The sequence below is a fragment of the Diabrotica virgifera genome, chromosome 2 (genome assembly GCF_917563875.1).
Source record: "Diabrotica virgifera virgifera chromosome 2, PGI_DIABVI_V3a".
NCBI classification, from domain to species: domain Eukaryota; kingdom Metazoa; phylum Arthropoda; class Insecta; order Coleoptera; family Chrysomelidae; genus Diabrotica; species Diabrotica virgifera.
The window spans coordinates 12,494,343-12,518,133 of NC_065444.1; the positions used below are offsets into that span (position 1 = coordinate 12,494,343).

The 23,791-nt window shown below is 32.6% G+C and overlaps 2 protein-coding genes across 2 annotated transcripts in view; one reads left to right on the plus strand and one right to left on the minus strand.

Annotated features, from left to right (window-relative positions):
- LOC114333350 (uncharacterized) overlaps positions 1-23,791 on the minus strand; it is a 941,557-nt gene that overhangs the window by 253,392 nt on the left and 664,374 nt on the right. The gene's annotated exons all lie outside the window — the stretch shown is intronic.
- Positions 1,319-22,669, plus strand: LOC126879974 (la1-like protein 13). Its single transcript, XM_050643404.1, has 4 exons — positions 1,319-1,553; positions 8,625-8,685; positions 12,938-13,055; positions 22,495-22,669. Exons 2-4 carry the CDS (start codon positions 8,634-8,636, stop codon positions 22,598-22,600), a joined length of 276 nt encoding a protein of 91 aa, XP_050499361.1. The 5' UTR covers positions 1,319-1,553; positions 8,625-8,633; the 3' UTR covers positions 22,601-22,669.

A 23,791-nucleotide genomic window follows, 5' to 3' on the forward strand; every position in this document is an offset into this window, starting at 1 on the left:
CTTTCTTGGGAATTAAATAAGCCACAATTTCATTTTTAAACATTTTTTCGTATCTCTGATGCTATCTATCTAAAATGGCCATTTTTTCCAAATTACAAAAATTCGTTATTCGATTTTAACTAAATTTTTTTAAAAGTTAATTATTCTAAGCCGGTCAAACTTCTAGAACCTATTAATAATACATTAATGAAGAAGATAAAATAAGGTCAATGACTAATTTTAATTAGGGTGGTGATTAGGAGGTTGCTTCCGATCACTTTTTCGCTGAAAAAATAGGTACTGAAATTTTTTCCTTAAAAGTCACTTAATTTTTTATCTAGAGAATTTTTTATTTCTGGAGATAGATATTTTTATAGTTATTTATGATATAAGTGTTAAAAGTACACGTTTAAGGCACGCATGTGAAAGTTTGCAGAATGAGCGATAGCGAGTTCTGCAATTCACATGAGTGCCTTAAAAATGTACTTTTTAACACGCATATCATACAATATTTTTTCTACAAACGTAATTACAGGACAATATCTACAAAAACTTTTACTTGACTGGCATTCCATTTTATATTTTTTTGACATTACATCAAAATTGTCTATACGTTCAATACGAACTGCAGTGCCTTAAAAATATTTTAAAGCACTAGTGTCTTAAAGTAGCATTTTTAACGCTCGTAGAGTGCTAAAAGTTGCATTTTTAATACGGTTGTAGAAAAAATACTCTAAATTAGTTTTAACAAGTTATCCTCGAAAAATGCATAGTTTTTCCGTCTTTTGACTTTGAAGCTACAATATTTAGTATTTGACGAACAAGAGCTAACATATAATAAAGTATAACTTGATTACTATTGGTCTTAAAGAAAATTAGAAGAAACGGTTTTGTTTATTTTTTCAAAAGGAACATTTTTGTTAAGTAAAGTTGTTTTGATAAAACGAAAACTTTTGGAGTTATTAGTAGAAAACTTATTAAAAACATTGATTTTTTCGATATAAATCTAACAATTTCGATAGCGAATAAATCGAAAACTACTTATTAATTTTATCAAAGAAATGTGTAGTACGTTTTTTGCTTAGAATGACTGTTTTTACCAACTTTTGCGGTCAAAATATAATAAAAATTTCCACCTCCGAAATGGGGTGACAACCACCCCCATGGTAAAAGCGCTTTTCGGCATCATATAGATTTTGATCCTTGGACTATCTACTACTTATTCTCAAATTTTCAAGCAAGTCGATCCATTCTGTAAAAATTGGGAGGTTTTGCCCTATTTTAAGCTTCATTACTTGGAATAATAACAAAAAATGTAAAAAAGTATTCCCATTTGCGTAGATTTTAAAAAATAAAATTGTGACATTCGGTGTAACTAATAATTATATAATAATGATTGTTTTTATAGGCTAACTCATTATCTGGTAATTAATATTATTTGTTTTATTAAAAATAGCGTTTGCTGGTATTTCTAAGCGATTGGATTTATGTATAAAAAGTAAATGTTAAGGGGTCATCACTTGAATTGTAAATTGTGCAGCCAACAGAAACAGACTTAGTCGTCCATAGAACAGGTAAGTGTCTTATTTTTGTAACTCATTTGCAAATAAATATTTGTTGCGGTTTTTTCGTTATGTTATTTCAACAAAAAAAAAATACATATTATATATTTTAAAGTGTAAATTAATAACGAGAACTTATTTTTACAATCGTTTAACTTAACAATAGATGTTTTATTCAGTATGGTCAATTTTTATTGAGTACCTATAATTTTTTAATTCACATAATATACAGGGTGATTGATTAGTGTGAGGAAGCTCAGTAAATCTGTTGTAGTAAAAATTACAAAAAAAAGTTATTAACAAAAATTGTAGGCAGCTGTAAACTCCACATTTTAAAATTAGTTACAATCTTACAGGGTGTTCCGTAAGATGGTGGCAGACCAAACTTATATTTTTTTAAATGGAACACCCTGTATTTTATTCTAAATTTGAAATCTGCTTCACTTCCACATCACAACAGTGTAAAGTTTTATTATGTTATACCGGGTACTTAAAAAGTTATAGCCAATATTACCTGAAAATCGTATTAAGTTTAACTCCCTGTATAATTTAAAAGAAGTATAGGAACATTGATCTATTGCAACCATAGTTTTTTAATAATTGTTAAAAATTATAAAACATATTCGTTTTCATAATATTCGTTAAATCAAATACAGGGTAAGTCAAAATGCAAGTACATTATTTTCTTGGTAATTTTAAATAGAACACCCTGTATTTTATATCACTATCGAAAAGTACTAATATCGTACTTCAAATTTTATGAAGTACTCCCTATACCTAAAGTTACCAGTTTTCTAGATATTTGTATTTTTCCATCAAAGTATTAATTTGGTAGGTATTTTAGCGTTTACCAATAATTATTGTAAGTTGGCCATGATTGATTTGTCAGAAACTGACAGTTTGACATTATTGTTTATTATCAGTAACGAAATAACGACACAGAAAAGAAAACAATTTATTTTAAATAAAATTTATATAAAATAACCGACGGAAAATTAAAAAAAAATAACAACACAAAAAAATAAAAAACAACAGTAATTTTAACTTATCTTACTTAAGTAAGGTGTTGATAATGACCTCCCAAAACATCTATGCATACTTGAAAGTGGCCATTGAAAGAGTTGCTTACATTACTAAGCATTTGTAAAGAAATATTTTGAAATACAATTCGGATTCTATTTTTCATATCATCTCTTGTTGTTGGAGGTATTTTATATACTTCGTTCTTAACGTAACCCCAAAAAAGAGTCCACTTTATTGAACTCTGGTGACTTTGGGGGCCACCTTACCGGTCCATCCCTTCCGATCTATCTTTCACCAAACTTATCATTAAGTTCACCACGTACTAATTCGTTGTGGTGCGCAGGAGGAGCACCGTCATGTAGAAACCACACTTGTTCACGTATATTAAGTGGAACCTCTTTTAATAATATCGGCACGATCAAATCTAAATAAATCTCACCATTTAAATTATCTTCAAAAAAATATGGTCCTACTACATGGTTACCGACGATACCTCCCCACACATTTAGACACCATCTTGTTTGACTCTGTGTTACTATGTGGTATGGATTACTTGTTGAATAGTAGTGAAAGTTATGCTTATTAACAGAACCGTTTCGATGGAATGTAGCTTCATCACCAAATAGGACATAATCAAAAAAATCTCTCTGCTCATTAATTTTTTCTAAGGCCCATTCACAAAATGCTATTCGTTTCTGAAAATTATCATTATTTAATTCTTGGTGCTTTTGAATATGATAAGGGTGCATCTTGTTTTTAGATAGAATGTTTAGAACAGAGTAGTAACTAAGTTCTTGTTCATTGGAAATACTCCTTATACCTGTGTGTGGGTTTTCTGTAACTGCCATCAACACACTCATTTCGTTTTCCTCTGTCACACCAGTTTTTGTTCGTTCATGTTTTTCATAATTCACTGAACCAGTGCGGTTGAATCGATCTTTCAATTTTTCAAATGTATCTTGTCTAGGTTGCCGCCTATCTGGAAAACGTTCTTGATAAATTCTAGCTGATAGTAATGAATTTTTATTGCATTTCCCCAAAATCCAGATCATATCTACCATTTCATGAGTAGTAAAATTCATTATTGCTAATTTAAATTGAATTAATTACTGAATTACTAAATAATAATTGTTGCTAATTTACGGTGTACCCCAATACTGAATTAATAAACAATAATGTCAAACTGTCAGTTTCTGACAAATCAATCATGGCCAACTCACAATAATTATTGGTAAACGTTAAAATAGCCAAATTAATACTTTGATCGAAAAATAAAAATATCTAGAAAACTGGTAACTTTGGGTATAGGGAGTACTTCATAAAATTTGAAGTACGATATTAGTACTTTTCGATAGTGATATAAAATACAGGGTGTTCTATTTAAAATTACCAAGAAAAAAATATACTTGCATTTTGACTTACCCTGTATTTGATTGAACGAATATTACGAAAACAAATATGTTTTATAATTTTTAGCAATTATTAAAAAACTACAGTTGCAATAGATCAATGTTCCTATGCTCTTTTTTAATTATACAGGGAGTTAAACTTGATACGATTTTCAGGTAATATTGGTTATAACTTTTTAAATACCCGATATAACATAATAAAACTTTACATTGTTGTGATGTGGAAGTGAAGCAGATTTCAAATTTAAAATAAAATACAGGGTGTTCCATTTAAAAAAACATAAGTTTGGTCTGCCACCATCATATGGAACACCCTGTACGATTGTAGCTAATTTTAAAATGTGGAGTTTAAAGCTGCCTACAATTTTTGCCAATAACTTTTTTTTGCAATTTTTACTATAACAGATATACTGAGCTTCCTCACACTAATCAATCACCCTGTATTATTAGGGGAGTGCATATAGATTTTCACTTCGGAAAAAATCAAACAAGATAGAACTTTTTATAATTTCGTTAAGAAATCTTTAATAAACAACATATCAAAAAGTTCTACTCGAGAAGTGGGTGCTTCATTTTTTATTAAACAAATGAACTACGAAATTAGAAGTTTTTTTAAATAATTTTAAAAATATAAATTTTAGAAAAAAACTGACTTGGCCATTGAAAAATTCAGAAAATTTTACAAAAAAAAACTTACATCCTCTATTTGTATCTTCTATAATTTTTTATTTATAACGCTAAAGTCACCCTTCTCAAAAACATTGGCGCACTCTTAACTAGCGTACGGCGAAGTGCATGGTTGAGTTATTTTAATGTAATTCTTTAACTAATGGATCACATGAAATTTTATAAATTAAACATGAAAGAAGAATAATTAAGCTATCTTTAGGTTATAATAGAAAGAAATCAAATGTATAGTCATAAGTACGGTGTGGGCGGAAAGTGAGCCTTACATGAATTTTGTTTAAAAATGATTTAAAAATGTGTAACTAATACAATTTTTCTTATAAAACTCTCAATTTTGCACAACTTACCTTTCAAGCATCTTGCTAAACGGTGTTTCATTAAAAAAATCTCAAAAATTTAATTCAAATGATATGACGTCTCAAAAAATATGTTTTGAAATCTTCGTAGTTATATAGAATTACCACCATTTTAAGACGGTATTACTCAAGTTTGAACAGATCTATTACAGTTTTATAAGTACTTTTTTAAAGCTTAGGATGTAATCTTTAAAATACACTGAATTATTTTACTTTAGAAATTAAATAAACTATTTCTTTTTGAGAAAATTAAGAAAGATAACAAAAATGTAGTACAAAAATTTTTTCTGTAAAACTTACCTTAAACACATTTACTAATAAGCTACAACAATAATAAATGTTCAGTAAAAAATTTTTTTTTGGGCTCTTATACAGTATGTCTGCGTAACTTGGAACCTATTGATAACTTTTTTAGGGTCTAGGACGTTTCATCGCCGCCGTTTCGATGCCGCCAGTTCGATGCCGATGCCGGCCGATTCATCGCCAGTCAATTAATCGATATCTGATATATTTCCGAATTTTCGACAGTTACAATTATTAGTTATTTTTAGTATTAATTAGGAATTCTAGGAAATGCGAGATATGACGGAGATGAAATGGACTGGCGATGAACCGGCGGCATCGAAACGGCCGGCGATGAACCGGCGGCATCGAAACGTCCCATTCCGACTTTTTTATTATCAGTTTTATGAAAAAAGTTATTCTTTATAAAATACTCTGCATCGTATATAATCTAAGATGCAATCATTAAATATTAAATTTAATTAATTTTATACGAGGTTTGTCAAAAAATATGAATTTCACTCAAGAGTAAAGTACCTTTACATTTCACAATATCGAAAAGTGTTATTAAGAAAAGTTGTTTTGAATTAAAAAATTTGTTTTGGTGTTCAATTATATCCTTCTAATTAAAATATTGTGAATAATAAAGGCACTTAACTCTTAAGAAAAATTCATATTTTTTACATACCTCGTATAAAATTAAAAAAGTTTGATATCTGATGATTGTATCTTAGATTTTAGACCAGGGAGAGCGTTTTATGAAGAATAACTTTTTTTCGTAAAAGTGATAATAAAAAAGTTCTCCGTGTGGTTCCTAGCTACGCAAACATACTGTATAATAGCTTCTGTATAAGAATTTTCAAATTGCAATGCCATGTTCGGATTCAGCATAATCAAAATCAAAACAGAAACATATTTGATCAAAGTAAAATGATGGATTTAACGATTTTTTTAAAATTATTTATACAAAAAAAATTGTTATTGTTTAAACAATTAATAAACAATTAGCGGCGAAATCTGTGAGTAGAACTTTTTACTTTAACATGTATAAAACTAACAAAAAAAGTTTTAGAAAAATATAAGCTTGTTTCACTTTTTCCGAAACAATGCATGTTTTCGTTCTAATCGCACTCCCCTATATATTATACAAGATTGTAGGCATATATTTGGTAATATTATTAGATTCTCTTTAGATAGGTAGTCACTCTTGGATTAAATTTTATAAGAATGGGCAGTTTTGGAGAAAAATCCATAAACAGGTCGATTTTTTTTTAATTATACATGCTGCAAATTTACTGCTAATAGAAAACAGGAAAAAATATTTATTTTATTAATTCAAATTTGTTTTCGGCTTAAATTAAATGTTAAATTCCTCCCACCTCCTTCTTAGCAGTAATTGAACCGAGACCGACAATCTTCTTGAACGTTATGCATCATTTTTTAGGAGTTATAGTATTACATAATTTCAACATAATCATATTTTTTAAATCTTGCAAATTTTGTTATCGACCGATGCAAACTTTTGATAAGTAACCCCATACGAAAAAATCAAGTGGTGTATTATCTGGAGATTTTGAGGAAAGGATCCAATACGTTTGCCTTAAATTTTCCCAAGCAACGAATAAATACTATAATTTACATAATGTACTAATTAATTTCATTATTACTAATTACTTACATTATGGTGAAATTCCCCAGGAATACTGTATCAATTAGATTTGTTCATGGCAAGAAAATAACTGTTTATAATGGTTATTTATTAGTTTAGTTTTTATAATATTTATGTAAAGTACCCCGCACAAACCGTATGGAAATTAGGTCCCAGTGGATTTCGTTCATACTTTGAGAAAATACCCTTTGAAGCATCCTGATAAAAAGTTCTCATGGGCACAACTCGATCGTATGGAGGATTTTCAAGATATAGAGGCACAAACTCGAAAAATAATAAAATTTACTGGGTATTCCAATTCCCTGAGTTACTGGTTATCTGGCAATATGTAGTTTGGATCAAAGAAAAGTACTAGTGGTCTAGGATTTTTTCCAGGCTATCCAATGGCGACCTTTACTTTGACCTTGACCTTCAACGGATGTCATCTTCTAGAGTTTTGATGGTTTTTGGCATTAAAATCATATATACAGATTAGTCATGGGTTTTTGGGATCGTTAAACACGAATATGCCATCAGAATTGACCTCCCGAGGACGTGGTGGCCAGGGCCACTGCAAGTGACGTCATCTTCTAGAGTTTCGATGGTTTTCGGCATTTAATTGATGCAAATGAATTACTGGAGGGTTTTTTGAGGTACGAATCACGAATATGCCATCAGAACCGACTCCTGGAGCACCTGGTTTCCAACGGCAATGAAAGGCGCTCCTGGAGTTTCGAGGGTCTTTTGTACTACATTAATGCAAACGGATTAGTTATAAGTTTTGGGGTGCTGAACACGAATACGTGATCAACACACACTCAGGAGCACCTTTAGCCTAAGACAGGTTATCTTCTGAAGTTAAAAACCTAAGAGTAATCCATTTGATTCCTCCATTTGATTCCTCCGAAACTCCAGAAAATAACCTGTCTTAGGCACTAGGTGCTCCTGTGTCTGTGCTGATTACGTATTCGTGTTCAGCAACCTCAAAAGCCTATAACTAATCCATTTGCATTAATGTAATACCAAAGACCCTCGAAACTCTAGGAGCCCCTTTCATTGACCTTGGAAACCAACTGCTCCGGGAATCGGTTCTGGTGGCATATTCGTGTTTAGCGACCTCAAAATACCCTCCAGTAATTCATTTTCATCAACTAAATGCAGAAAACCATTGAAACTCTAGAAGATGACGTCCCTTGCAGTGACCCTGGCCTCCACATCCTCCGGAGGTCTATTCTGATGGCATATTTCGTGTTTAGCGATCCCAAAAACCCATGAGTAATCTGTTTATATCAATTTAATGCCGAAAATACTCAAAATTCTAGAAGATGACGTCCGTTGAAGGTCAAGGTCAAAGTAAAGGTCGCCATTGGATAGCTAGGAAGAAATCCTAGACTACTAGTACTTTTCCTTGATCCAAACTTCTACATTTTGAAAGATAACCAGTAACTCAGGGAATTAGAATATCCAATAATTCTTATAATTTTCCAAGTTTGCGACTCTATATCTTGAAAATCCTTCATACGATTGAATTGTGTCCAAGAAAACTTTTTATCAGGATGTTTCAAAAAGTATTTTTCCAAAGTATGAACGAAATACACTGGGCCCTAATTTCCTTAAGGTTTGTGCGGGGTACTTTTTCAATAAATATATTTACTAATAAAACCGTCTCAATTTTTAGGTAATTAAAATGAAGATGATCGCAGTTCTATTCTTGTGCATAGTAGTTGCAATAAATGCAGGTAAATTTTACTATTCTCTACTAAAGTATTAAATTTTTTATATACAAAACGTTCAAGATATTTTTTATAGTAGCTGAAGAATGATCCATATTAAAAAAATTGCGGTGCTATTATGTAAAAATCTTAAATTACCATTATCTTAATAATCTTTCTTATTTAGTGATAATAGTAAATTTTTATTCTTCTTCTTCTTCTTCTTCTTCTTCTTCTTCTTCTTCTTCTTCTTCTTCTTCTTGACTGGCTTTACAACTCACGATGAGTCTTGGTCGCATCCACTATAGCTCCCTATCTTATGATCTTGTGCTTCCGTTTCCCATTGTTGTACTCTAATCTTACATAAATCGGCTTCAACATCTTCCATATTTTTCTGGGACGGCCTAGTTGCCTTCTACCGTCGGGTCTCTTAAAAAACACTGTCTTTAATACTCTGTCTTCGTCTCATCTTACTATATGATCTGCGCATATTATCCGGTTCGCTTTCATATGTCAGAAGATGATGTTTTCAGTACCATACAGAGTCACCAATTCAGCATTGCGGCGCCTTTTCCATTCTTCGGCCAATTCATCTCTTTGAGGATAAATATCATTATGAGAGAACCTTAGTTTCAGATATCAGCAGCTTATCTATTTCCCGCTGATATAGAATAAGTAATTGACATGTACAGTCTTAGTTCAGATAGTCCTTTAGCAGTTTAGATCTTAATAATGATAAGGAGTATAAAGCTCTATCCTGGCTGAGACCTCCTTTTCTACAGGGTGATTGATTAGTGGGGTAAAGCTCAATACATCCGCTATAGTAATAGATAGCAATAAAATTTAATAACAAACATTTTAGCCACCTTTGAGCTTCATATTACAAAATTAGTTAGAATGTTACAGGGTGATCGATAACAGTGCCATACCAAACATATGTTTTTTAAATGGAACATCCTATATTTTGTTTTATATTCCAAATCCTGTTAACTTCTTCATCACAAAAATATAGAGGTTTGTTATGTTATACAGGGTAATTACAAAGTTATTACCAATTTTATATGAAAATTGTAACAAGTTCAACTCCCGGTATAAATAAAAATGAGTAGAACACCAATGGTGTATTAATGCCATATTTTTTATTTATTGTCGAAATTTTCAAAAATTATTGACATTGCTAATTTTCTTCATATCAAATACAGGGTGAGTCAAAACGCAAGTACATTATTTTCTCAGTAATTTTAAATAGAACACCCTACATTTTATATTACTACTGAAAAGTACCATTACCGTACTTTAATTATTATATCACATTTCCTATGTCTAAACTTATTAGTTTTCAAGATATTTTCATTTTTCCGAGGAAATTACTTTAGGTGTCTAAATTTTTCCAAACTTTAAGTAAGCCATGACTGAATTGACAATTGACGATTACTGATTATCAATCCGGTAATCAATGTGACAATGTAGCAAATAGAGGCAGAAAAATAATTTATTAGTAACAAATTTTACAAAGAAACACACAAACAAAAATACAACATTTTATGAAAACAATTAAACACTACTTTTGTATGTAAATGTAACAATCTAACAAATTACGAACGAAAAATAATTTATCAGTAATACATTTTGCAAAAAAAACCTGTTTGAAACAATTAAAAGCTCTTTGTAATAAAATATTTTTAATGTTTAATTACATAATGTGTTCAAAATTACCTCCTAACACATATTTTATGCACGCCTAAAAACGATCATTGAATGAGCTTCTTACACTACGAAGCATTTGTAAATTAACACATCGAAATACACTTTGTATTCTATTTTTCATCTCATCCCTTGTTGTTGGAGGTATTTTATAAACTTCATTATTAACGTAACCCCAAAAAAATCAGTCCAGTTTATTAAATTCTGGTGATCTGGGGGGCCACGCTGCTGGTCCATTGAAAAATGAAAATAGCTCGAAAACTAATAGATTTAGACATAGGGAATATTATCCAAAAGTTAAAATACGGTAAAGGTACTTTTCGATAGTGACATAAAATACAGGGTGTTCCATTTACAATTACTGAGAAAATAATGTACTTGCGTTTTGACTCACCCTGTATTTGATATAAAGAAAATTAGCAATATCAATTATTTTTGAAAATTTTGACAATATTTTATTTATAGAGAGAGTTGAACTTGTTACGATTTTCATATAAAATTGGTTATAACTTTGTAAATACCCTGTATAACATAACAAACCTTTATATTTTTGTGATGGAGAAGTTAACAGGATTTCGAATATAAAATAAAATATAGGGTGTTCCATTTCAAAAAACATAAGTTTGGTCTGCCACTGTATTATCGAGCACCCTGTAACAATCTTACTAATTTTGTAATATGAAGCTCAAAGTTGGTTACAATTTCTGTCATTAGCTTTCTTTGCTATCTGTTACTATAGCGGATCTATTAAGCTTTACCCCACTAATCAATCACCCTGTATGTGATTGTCATCTGTAATTACTGTCACCAGATATTTAATTTTTTTACTACTTTGAAGTTGTGGTCATTATTAGTTATGTTCTGCCTAACTCTTGTTCTTGGATTTTTGGTTACGAGCATTTATTTCGTCTTCTCTTCATTTATTCGAAGACCTAGACAACGAGTTTCGTTTTCGACTTGTGCAAACACCTCTATCATATCTCTTTCAGAATGAGCGACTATATTGAGATAAGCAGCTTCTTGTTTCGCAAATCCCCCTGTCAGTTCAGATGACATTTTACTTATTGCACATTCTAAGGTCAAATTGAATAGCAACGGTGATACGGGGTTCCTTGTCCAAGTCCTAATGTTATACTAAATTGCATCGATGTTCTGTTTCCTATTTTAACCTGTGAATATGAGTCTGCCATGCACATTTGAGTTAGCTCCACTAATTTTCTTGGTAGGTATTCCCATCTCTAGGATTCTAGCCATAGTCTGCTTCTTTTTATCGAATCATATACTTCCTGTAACTCTACGAAAATTTTGGTGTATATCTCGGTTGAATTCCCAGTTTTTTCTATATTTGTCGGATTGTAAATATTTGGTACCTGTTGACCTTCCAGCATATAGAATATCTTCCCAATACGGAGTGAGCCTCTTTAGCAAGATAATTGATAGAACTTTATATGTTGTGCTAATAAGCGATATGGCATTATAGTTTTTCTTTATCTTCTCCTTCTTCATCTTTTTGTATAGACATGACTGTCTGTTTTTTCAATGTGCATTTAGTAAGTTGTCGTTCCATCGTTTTCGTGATATTCCCACTGATCGTCTTCCTATTGAGGAACCGTTTCTTGCTGTCCTTACTACTCTATATTTGTTGTCATTCGGCTTATGTGGTCACTCCATTCTATTCTTCTGTTTCTTACCCAGTTATTAATGTTATCCACCATGCACCTCCATCGAATAACTGGTAGCCCTGTCCTGTAGATAGAGTCTTACGATCGATTTTTCGAAGGGTTTTCATCTGTTTGCTGTTTCGAGCAATCTGTTTTCCTCTCTGTGCCGGATCGTGTTTCTGCCGCACATGTCATTATTGATCTGATGACTGTTTTGTCAATTCTGCCTTTCATTTCTGTTCCGATAATTTTAATTCTCCATACTGCGTCATTCAGGCAACCTGCAGCTCTGTTTGCTCTATTCACTTGATCTTCCACTTCTGTTTCGAGCCTTCCGTAGCTAGATAGTGTGATGCCTAAATATTTAAACTCCATTACTTGTTCTATTATCTTATCTTCCAGCTCCAATTTACATCTTATTGTATTTGCTGTTATGACCATGCATTTTGTCTTTTTTGGGGAAATTAACATGTTAAATTTCCTGGTGGTTCTGTTAAATTGGTGCAGCATACGTTGTAAATCATCTTCTCTTTGAGAGATTAATATTGCATCGTCTGCATAGCAGATTATTTTAAGTTGTTTTTCTTCCATTTGGCATCCTTTTTTAGTTCTTACTTTTTTTATTATTTTGTCCATGATCAGGTTGAACAATAAAGGAATCAAGGAATACTCCACTCTTATCCCATTTCCGGCTTCAATTGGGTCAGTTAGTTCAAATTGTTCTTTATCTTGGGTATTATAATGGTATTATAACGTTTCCCTTCCATTCCCTAGGCATTTTCTGTTGTTGCCATAATCTCAGAATGTCATATAATGTTTGATGTAAAACGTTTCCTAATTTTTTTATCAATTCTAATATGTGTTTTTATTATTAATGTAGTGCAAATCATCTAATACATATTTTAAAATTTTAGTTAGCGAGTGTCCAGACTTTCCTGGTGTAGGAGTTATGAAAGCTGGAGAACAGAAACCAGTCCAAGGAACCTGCAACATTGCCACCTGCCATGAAGATGGATCTATTTCCATGTTAACGTATGTTTTGAAAAAATTACTTCGTGTTTTTTTATATTAATTTTTAAGCATAAGTTTAAAATGCTTTGCAGTTAAAAAACAACAAATGTTGGTTGTTGCCAATCAGATGTAAATCTTTAACTTTTTACAATTCGCGTGTTTTTGTAATATAATAATAGTACATTGTTTACCGGGTAGGAAAAGCTTAACATTCCTGGACGACTGTGAAGATTGCTAAGTCGAGGCGCAAGCCGAGACTTAGCAACACAGAGTCCAGGAATGTGGCTTTTCCTACGAGGTAAACATACTATTTTTCCCAAATCGTTTAAAATTCGACAGATATTGATTGATTTAAAAAAAACGCGATAATTTTATTCCCAAATAAATGGTGCTTTGAAATTCCTAATAAAATTACTTGGGTTACTATGGAAACGTATTGAGGTTGAATTGTCAAACTTGACGCTTATAAATTTAATTGCTGGTGTTCTCGAAAGTAAAATGATAATTGATGATGAAATTTCCATTCCTGGGACTCCTCCAGAGCTGGTTGAGGCAGTGAATACTGCTTCATTAGAATTATTGCCAAAGAAATCAAGAGAAAAGTACGAAAATGCATACAGATGTTTTATGGATTATCGCATGAGTAAAAATACGAGTTCTTTCTCAGAAAATGTTGTAATGGCATACTTCCTAGACCTTTGTTTAAAGATGAAATCTTCAACATTATGGGCCAATTATTCAATGCTGAAGTCAACCCTTGTACTTAAACACAATGTAGATATATCTACATACTCAAAACTTCGTTCTTTATTGAAAGGGCAAGCTCAAGGTTATAGGGCAAAGAAATCGAAGATTTTAACGAAGGAAGAAATTGAAAAATTTATCCAGGAAGCTCCAGATAAAGAAAATTTAATGATTAAGGTAATTTACAAGGTTTTAATAGCAATGTGTTTTCTATCATTTATGTAGAACACTAACAACTGTACGGAAATATCATTTTCCACCTACCTCTACCGAAAGTATACTTTTCCGGACCTGATTGTAGGGAGCAAAGTTGTACTTTTCCTCCCTAGGGAGGAAAATATTTTTCCTCCCTAGGGAGGAAAAGTAAAAGTGACGTCATGGTATTTCATTCATGAAATATAACTTATTGACGCCCTGTATAATATCTATTTTCTATTACGAAGTATCTATACATTTTAACGTTTATTTATAAAACATCCTGTATTTTGCAGAATGGTAAAAAACAGTAAATTGTTATTTTGATTTAACAATGTTTACATTAATAATTTGACTTATATTTGACAGTTGACAGTTATATTGTACCTACTTGTTGTTTTAGTTCTAATAAATTTTGTTGGTTAGTTACATAAATAAATTAAGTAAAAATGAAAAAATGACTTGTTATTTGAGGAAGGTGGAAAACCCATATGTATAACATGGGAGTAAAGTGCCTTTTCCTCCCTTGAATGATTACTGCCCTCCGCTACGCGTCGGGCAGTAAACTTCATTCTCGGGAGGAAAAGTAGCACTTTCCTCCCTTGTTATACAAATAGCTATTCCTTACAGTAAGGAAATGACATTTCCTTACAGTAAGGAAGTCCTGACTTTTTCTTCAAGAAATTTTGACAGGAATGTCAAAATTTCCTGGCGATTTGCGGAAAATATATATATTTTTATTTATTGGCGATTAAAATGGCCATAGACTCAGAGGATGGGAAGTTCACGCGCGTATCTTTTCGCTGTGAGCGGATCTTGCGCCTCAGAGCGTGCTATTAATTTATCGATATCTTGGCCAAAAATAAACCTACGAACATTTTGTCAGGCTTAAAATGTTTACATTGAGTTATTCTATTATTAGTGTTAATAAAAATATAAATGGTTATCCTTATATAAAATCCTTATAAAACAAATCCTATAAAATCCTTATAAAACAAATTAATTTAAATTTTTTTAAGAAAATTGCAACTTTTAAACGGGTATAAATAATGATAAAGTAATTTAACACATTTTGTTTTAAATTCTATAAATTAAGTTTTAAAATGAGACTTTGTAAGGCTCATTTGCATTCGCCAAAGCCGAGTTATGACTGAAAAAGCTTCGAAAAATTCCTATTTCGCAAATATTTTGGACTCATTTTGCAATATCTCGAGTTCAAATTATTGGATTAAAATTTAGTAAACGCCATTTCCTTTATTATTATTCAAGGGACAAATTTTATTTTAAAATTTTTTTTTGATCTCTTTTAGTTTACAAGGTGGAGCCGTATAAAAAATATTTAAACAATTAAATTGTTTATAACAATTTTTTGACCACTCTGATCGAAATCCACTCTCGAAATTCATACTCTACAGTCAGCAGCCAAAAATACATAAAAAACTTGGGTGGACTCATCAGAATTGAAACGGTCTCGATTCTATTGAGCGCCTAGACCAGCATTTCCCAAACTTATTTTTCCGTGGCCCGGTTATTTTTGTGCTTATCCTTCGTGACCCACTATTTACATACTACAAACTCACTACATACACTGGGGCGAGGTGCTATGTACGAGGGGCGAGGTGAAAGGCGCGAGGAGCGAGGTGCGATGTGCGAGGTGCGATGTTCAAGGTGCGAGGTCCGATGTGTGAGGTACGATGGGCGAAGTGGGAGGTGCGAGGTGCGTGGTGTGAGGTGCGAGGTGCGATGTGAGGGGTGCGGGGTCCGAGGTGCGATGTGCGAGGTGCAAGGTGCTAGGTGCAAGGTGTGTGTGTTTGTGTCTCTCACACTTATAAGCCGTAGCAAAAGGAATTAGAAACTTTATCGCTTTTTCTGCTAAAACTGAATACTCCTGGCGGTGAGACAGCCAAAAATCTATCAGTGCCCTATCACACGATAGTTTAATTACTGACTCAATATCTAAATCCAGAAGTCCTGTCTCGGATTCTACGTCCATTGAAAATGGATTTCTTATATACTTTGTTGCTGTGGATCGGGGGGGGGGGGATATTTCTCTAGATTTGCCTCCAGTCCTAGCAGGTGTTCGTTGAAAGCCGCTGAAATCTCATCCGGCAATTAATTCACACTATTATTTTTTTTGTAGTTCTGTTAGTTTTGTAATTTCCTGCTTCCGCGCGACGGGTCCACAAATTAAGTTTTTTTGTTGCAGCTTCCACCTTCTATTGCACTTTAAATACAGTTAATTGCTACCTTGTAATGTTATATTTGGCTACCACAAAGATAGGCTACCTTTATTAACCAATTGACATCATGACTGTCTTTAAATTGAGATATTGCATCCCTAGCCGTTGGTGGATGTTGTTCTAAGAATAGTGAAATTTCTTCCATTAATTCAATAAGTCTTTTTAAAACATTCCCTTTTGATAGCCAACGCACTTCGCAGTGTAAAAGGTGTTCATGTTTACTTGAAGATCTGAAGCGGCGAGGCGAGGTGACCCGGCATTTTGCTTTCGTGGCCCGGTACTGGGTCGCGACCCACCGTTTGGGAAACGCTGGCCTAGACTAATAATGTTAAGAAGTTATAGTAGGGGAGGAACGTATGCCAAATTTGCAGTGACTGGAGCGTTATGGTGACGTATTGGGTTGTAAATAGTAGCTCCTAGAATCAAAAAAAGTAAAGTAGAGTTTTCCATTTAAGTGGGGACTTTCAATTTTTTAATTTAATTTTCCATTTCCAACAATCGTTTTTTCCGCTTATAGCGCCACCTATCCATAATTCGAAAAAATATCACGAATAAAAGTTACTTAATTTTACGTAAGAAATTCAAAAATGCGGGCTCATGTTTAAAATTTTTAAAGTAACCCCCACCCAACTCCGTGGGGTGTCATTCAATAGAATTCTCAAAAATATTGAATATGATCGTGTTTGGCATCATTTGATAGTTTTTTGAAAATATTGAACACGTATTTTTTAGTTTTTCGATCTGAGGATTGATTTTTTTTTGGACCCCCTTTAAAGAACTCCCTGTATTTAAGAGCCAATATATTTATGGTAGCGGTACATTTACAGGATGTAATAATACAAGGTTTTCCCTACGTGATAATCTGACGCGCTCGAGTAACTGCAAAAATCCCTACTTGGGCTCCCCTACAATTAAAAAATTAAAAATTTAAAAACATTTTGTCTTTATGCCTGTAGTCGTGTCGCCAGTGGGGGTATAACGGCCTCCTTAATTCAGATGCACTTACCCAAGTTCTTTTTATGTATTTTGACCAGTAGAACACGAATTTTTTGGGTAGAGGAGAACTGGAGGAATCACATTTTTTTGTATTTTTTGGGTCATTCTAAGCAAAAAATGTTTTTACAAGATTTTTCGTAGGATGCATAGTTTTCGACATAAACGCTGTTGAACTTTCAAAAAATCGAAATATTGCAATTTTTAAACCCGAAAAACTTTTGATTGAAAAATAAAATAGCAATTATGCTTACTGTATTTGAAAGCTTAAGACGAATTCTATCGGTTTTGATTATTTTCATTGCTAAAAATTAATTTTTTTATTGTTAAACAATGCTATAAACACATAGTGCTTGAATGGTATTTTTAATACATTTCTCATTATAAATCGAAAGAGTAGACGCGCCTACAGACAATTTTTACGTACATTACGTACATTAAAACGCATGCATTGGGCACGGGAATCACTATGTGTTTATATATTTGTTTAACAATAAAAAAATTAATTTTTAGCAATGCAAATAATTAAAGCCGATAGAACTTGACTTGCACTTTCAAATTAGTCCAGAAAGCCACTACGCATCCGCTAGGAAAAATATTCTAATTCGGATTTTTTGCACAATCTTACTCAAAAAGGAACCCTTTTAACAAATTTGCATGTTGCCAGGACCAAAATGGTCAAAAATTTCTTTAAACAATTTCTTTAAACATATTCTTTAAACATCGATTGATGAAATCCCGAAGAGTTTTTTGCAATACAATATTCAAAACTCCTTTGTTTTTTAATTGCTAATCAAGCGTGCGCGACACTATTTTCGACCGTTGCATGTGTATGCAGTATGGTGCAAATGAAAGGAATAAATTCGTTATTTCGTAAACCGGCGACTTTAAGGAAAAATCCCGTAACAGGTCGATTTTTATTTTTAAGTTATGATATTGTGACATATATGGTATACTAGTGACGTCATCCATCTGGGCTTGATCACGTAATCGATGATTTTTTTTTAAATGAGAATAGGAGTCGTGTGCTAGCTCATTTGAAAGGTTCTTCAATTTTCTATTCAGTAATATAAACATTTACATAATTCTATAAATAAAAAAAATATAAAAATAAAAATGTACACCATTTTTTATTCAGTTGCAATGCGAAGCCAAAACTGTCTTAATTTTTACCTAGATCAGAGAGTGCAGCCAACACTCTTATCGACGATTTCACCTCTTGTTAGAGGTTCATTAGACTGCGTAGGCTGCTTTCTCTGGAAAGAGCATCAGCTGCATCATCACGCCCAGATGAATGACGTCACTAGTATATATATGCCACAATATCATAACTTAAAAATAAAAATCGACTTGTTTCGGGATTTTTCCCTAAAGTCGCCGGTTTACGAAATAACGAATTTATTCCTTTCATTTGCACCATACTGCATACACATGCAACGGTGGAAAATAGTGTCGCGCACGCTTGATTAGCAATTAAAAAACAAAAGAGTTTTGAATATTGTATTGCAAAAAACTCTTCGGGATTTCATCAATCGACGTTTAAAGGAGATCTACCTACCTTGGAAACATTCAAATTTTCAGTTTTTTACATGGTTTTTGAGGGCTAAAAATGGCCGATTTCGCAATTTTTCAATTTTTAATCGCTTATATGTCAAAAACTGTCAACTTTAGAGAAAAGTCACTAAAGACCTTTTCGGTTCGGAATGATCCAAAAAAACCTAAAAAAAATTTGTTCCATGCAAAAAAAACTAATTTTAGGAAAAGAAAAACAAAAAAAAACGTTTAAAAAATTTTTGACCAACTTTTGGTCCTGGTAACATGCAAATTTGTTAAAAGGGGTCCTTTTTGAGTAAGATTGTGCAAAAAATCCGAATTAAAATATTTTTTCTAGCGAATGCGCAGTGGCTTTCTGGACTTAATGCAGTAAGCAGAATTGCTACTTTATTTTTTAATCAAAAGTTATTCGGGTTCAAAAATTGCACCTTTTCGATTTTTTGAAAGTTCAACCGCGTTTATCTCGAAAACTATGAATTATACGGAAAAACTTGTAACAACATTTTTTGCTGAGAATCACCCAAAAAATACAAAAAAAATGTTTTATTTTGCGAAAAATTGCTGTTATGTGATTCCTCTATTTCTTTGTTTATAACAATCTTATCGACCTCCGGATCAACTGTGTTCCCAAAAAATTCGTGTTCTACGGGTCAAACTACACAAAAAAACTTAGGTAAGTCCATCTGAATTAAGAAGGCTGTTGTACCCCCCTGGCGACAGGACTACTGTGCGAGCATAATGTATACTATTGCGTAGTTTGTAACGAAGCAGTAAAAACACAATAATCAGCCCTATTCTGTAACTTTTAACAAATCGAATAGAAATGACCAAGTCGAATCGTAATTACCCAAAATCGGAATGTTTGATATCTATCGCGTCATTTTTGTGTTTGGATTGGTATTCTGTAACTCATATCGTAATCGAAACCTCTGACTTCTATTTCACGCGGTTCTGAGGTGGTGGCAACCCCGCATTAACCAGAGAAATTATTGTTCTGTGACTGGATCTAAATTTAAAATTTGACACCGTTGCCATATCCTCAATGTTTTCATACTTTCTTCATACTATCCTCAAGTTTTGAAAAGTAAATAAAGTATAAGTGTAAATACTGGATGCAAAAAGCTCAAAAGAGGATAAATGGTTTTAAATTAAAGTTAATTAAAATTGATATAAAAAAAGATAAACTGATAAATAAAAAAGATAAGTGAAGATAAGAAGTATAAATGGTTTTAAATCAAAGATATTTAAATTGATGTTATTAATGCATTATTATTAATCTATAATTTAAAATCGATATTACTAATAATATGCAATCTTTAAGATTCGATTAGAGCTGAAATAACTGCTAAACAACTTTTCCCAAAAATGGCATCTTTTCTATAATTTGTTCAGACTATGAGCGTTGACTGATAAATATACAAGTATACTGGCATTGTTTAAGAAAGGAGTCTAGTTATACAATGATACTGGTATAGTATATTTATCCATCAACGCATCAGAAGTCTATCGTATGCTATTCTTGTACATTATACCGTTGATTGAAATTGTACAAGAAATAACTAACAAAATTATGGCAACACTGCGAGGGGCAAACGTTCATTCATGTGCCAAGCCAAATAGCAAAGCAAATAAATAAGGTTAGGTCCAAGGTCCAATTCATACTCGTACAACATGTCTAAATTAAATATATAATTACAAATAACACCACAGACTAAAAATTACGCAGCTAAAAAAGGTACAAACACTATAAATAATTATAAAATAAGTAGTAATCAATTATTTTTATATATAAAATATAAACGTCAAAACAAAACAAAATGCGCTTGCGTCAACCACAATTCCGATAATAGAAATCTCATTTCGACAGGATACATGCTGTCGAAGTGATTTCTATTCACTATTACGATTGTAGAGATTCCGAAGTAGTTATGGAATACGGATTTGGACTATTTCTATTCGACTTGGCCACTTCTATTCGATTTTACTGACTTCTATCATCGAAATGAGTTACAGAATAGGCGTGAATGAACTAGTATGATATAAGAGTTATTTATTTAGGGTGTCCCAAAAGTAGTGGAACGGTCGAATATTTCGCAAACTAAACATCGGATCGAAAAACTGAAAAATACGTGTTCAATCATTTTCAAAAATCTATCAAATGACACCAAACATCAATCCCCACTACATCCCCTAAAGGTGGGGTGGGGGGTAACTTTAAAATCTCAAATAAAAACCCCCAGTTTTTCTTGCAAATTTGGATTCGTTACGTAAAAGTAGGCAACTTTTATTCAAGACATTTTTTTGAACTGTGGATAGATGGCGCTATAATTGGGAAAAACGATTTATCCTGATACCATGGGTAAATTATAGAAACGGTCTAATATCTCACTAAATACACTTCCAAATGTGAAACCAAAAAATAGATTTTAATCTTTTTCGAAAACCTATCGAATAACACCAAACATGACCCTCCAACCCACCCCCTGGAGGTGGGGTGGGGGTAACTTTAAAATCCCTAATAGCAACCCCCACTTTTTATTGCCGATTCGGATTCGTCATAAAAAATTAAGCAACATTTATTCGAAACATTTTTTAAAATTTCTGATAGATGGCGCTAATAAATCGTATTTTTCCAATTAAAGCGCCATCTATTAACAATTCTGAAAAATGTTTCGAATAAATGTTGCTTAATTTTTCATGACGGATCCGAATCTGTAATAAAAAGTGGGGGTTGTTATTTAAGATTTTAAAGTTACCCCCCACCCCACCTCCAGGGGGTGGGTTGGAGGGTCACGTTTGGTGTTATTCGAAAGGTTTTCGAAAAAGATTAAAAATCTGTTTTTTAGTTTCTTATTCGGAGGTGTATTTCGTGAAATATTAGACCGTTTCTATAATTTACCCATGGTATCAGGATAAATCGTTTTTCCCAATTATAGCGCCATCTATCCACAGTTCGAAAAATGTTTTGAATAAAAGTTGCTTACTTTTACGTAACGAATTAAAATCTGCAAGAAAACTGGGGGTTTCCATTTGAGATTTTAAAGTTACCCCCCCCCCCCACCTCCAGGGGGTGTAGTGGGGGTTGGTGTTTGGTGTCATTGGATAGATTTTTGACAATGATTGAACCCGTATTTTTCAGTTTTTCGATCTGATGTTTAGTTCGCGAAATATTCGACCGTTCCACTACTTTTGGGACACCTTGTATATTAAGAGCGAAAAGTGATACATTATTGCTTGAGAGTAGTTACCAGCGGAGAGCGGTAATTACTCGAAAGCAATAATGTCAGTTTGCGCTTGTAATACATACTGACAACATTTTTTCTACAATCACATAATAAAATGAAACTATTTTTAAATGATTAACTTTATTTTAACTATTTTATATCTGTCATTAAAATGTCATAACATTAACTTATATATCTTTCAGTTTGAATGTTCAATGTGTTTGTATTGTATGGTTGTACGGTTGCTACAGACGACGAGCGTAAAATCAAACTTTACGCGCTAGAGCGATAAAGTGACGGTACTCACAGTAAACTACACAGTAGTACTACCCTACACAGTACTACTACAGTAAACGTCAACTTTTCGTTGCTATTGACAAGCGAAAAAGTGTTCTTTATCAAGTGATATGAAAGAAATATATAAAATAGCTCCTGTATAATATACTTAGTTTTATTCGTATTTTCTTATAATTTATTGTATTTGAATATAAATTGTAACAACTTTTACAGATGTCCTGCAGGAGCCGCTCTTCCGCCATGCAAGTTTGTAGACGGTGATCAGACTAAATTGTACCCTGAGTGTTGTCCCAAGTATTGGTGCCCACCAAAAAACTGAGTCAATAAAGAAATTAAAAAAAATAAATGATATTGTTTTTTATTTTATAAAATAAATTTTAAAAATTAACAGAGCTCTTTCATTTCAAGTCAAATTTAATTTTATAATTGTGGGCTGGATCTTCCAATATTTTAATTCAATTAATAGAGTATTTATCTTGTATGTTGTATAAAGTAAGTGGACTAAAGAGCAACATAACAGGACACGATCAAAGTTACATTTTTTTTATATAGACCAGGACTAATCTGTAAAAAAACGTCTATTTTGGGATGTAAGAGGAGGTTGCATTCGGATTTTTGAAGATAAAGTTAGGTGACACCTTCAGTAATAATAATTGACTTATTCTTCTTCTTCTTCATGTGCCATCTCCTCTAAGAAGGTTGGCAACCATCACGGCAATTCGCACTTTCGATACCGCTGCTCTAAAGAGATCAGCAGAAGTGCAATTAAACCAAGCTCTCAAATTGTTTAACCAGGAGATGCGTCTTCTTCCGCGACTCCTTCTACCCTGTATTCTTCCTTGCATTATCAATTGTAACAAGTTATAACGCTCGCCCCTCATAACATGTCCCAGATATTGCAGTTTTCTGACTTTAATTGTATTTAAAACCTCTTTATCTTTTCCCATTCTTCTCAACACCTCGATATTCGTGACTCTATCCACCCAACTTATTCTTAATATTCTTCTGTAGGCCCATAACTCGAAGGCTTCTAATCTGTCCGAAACATCCTTCTTTAATGTCCAAGCCTCCAACCCATAGAATAATACGGAGAACACGTAGCATCTCAGAAGTCTTATCTTTAAAGAAATTGTAATGTCCCTGCTACAGAGTACTTTTTTTAGTTTGTTGAAAGCATTTCTTGCCTGTCCTGTTCTAATTGACTTATGCTCCTTCTCAAATATGCCCGGAGCATTGATAAAAAAAGTAAAATATTTAAAAATTTCGAAGATCATCGATTTTTTTCTGCTTTCTTTGCTTATAACTTTAAAACGATTCGTTTTGGAACAAAGTCGTACAGACATAAAATAAAGATAATTGAATTTTGTATGATATACGACTGGTCTAAAGGTATTACCTTTTCTGCAATATAGCAATAAATACAAAATAAGGGGGCAAAATACGCCTGTTGTTATCCAATGTTTCTTAACTACTATAGTGGCACGTAGAACTTTAGTAATTCGCTTAGAAA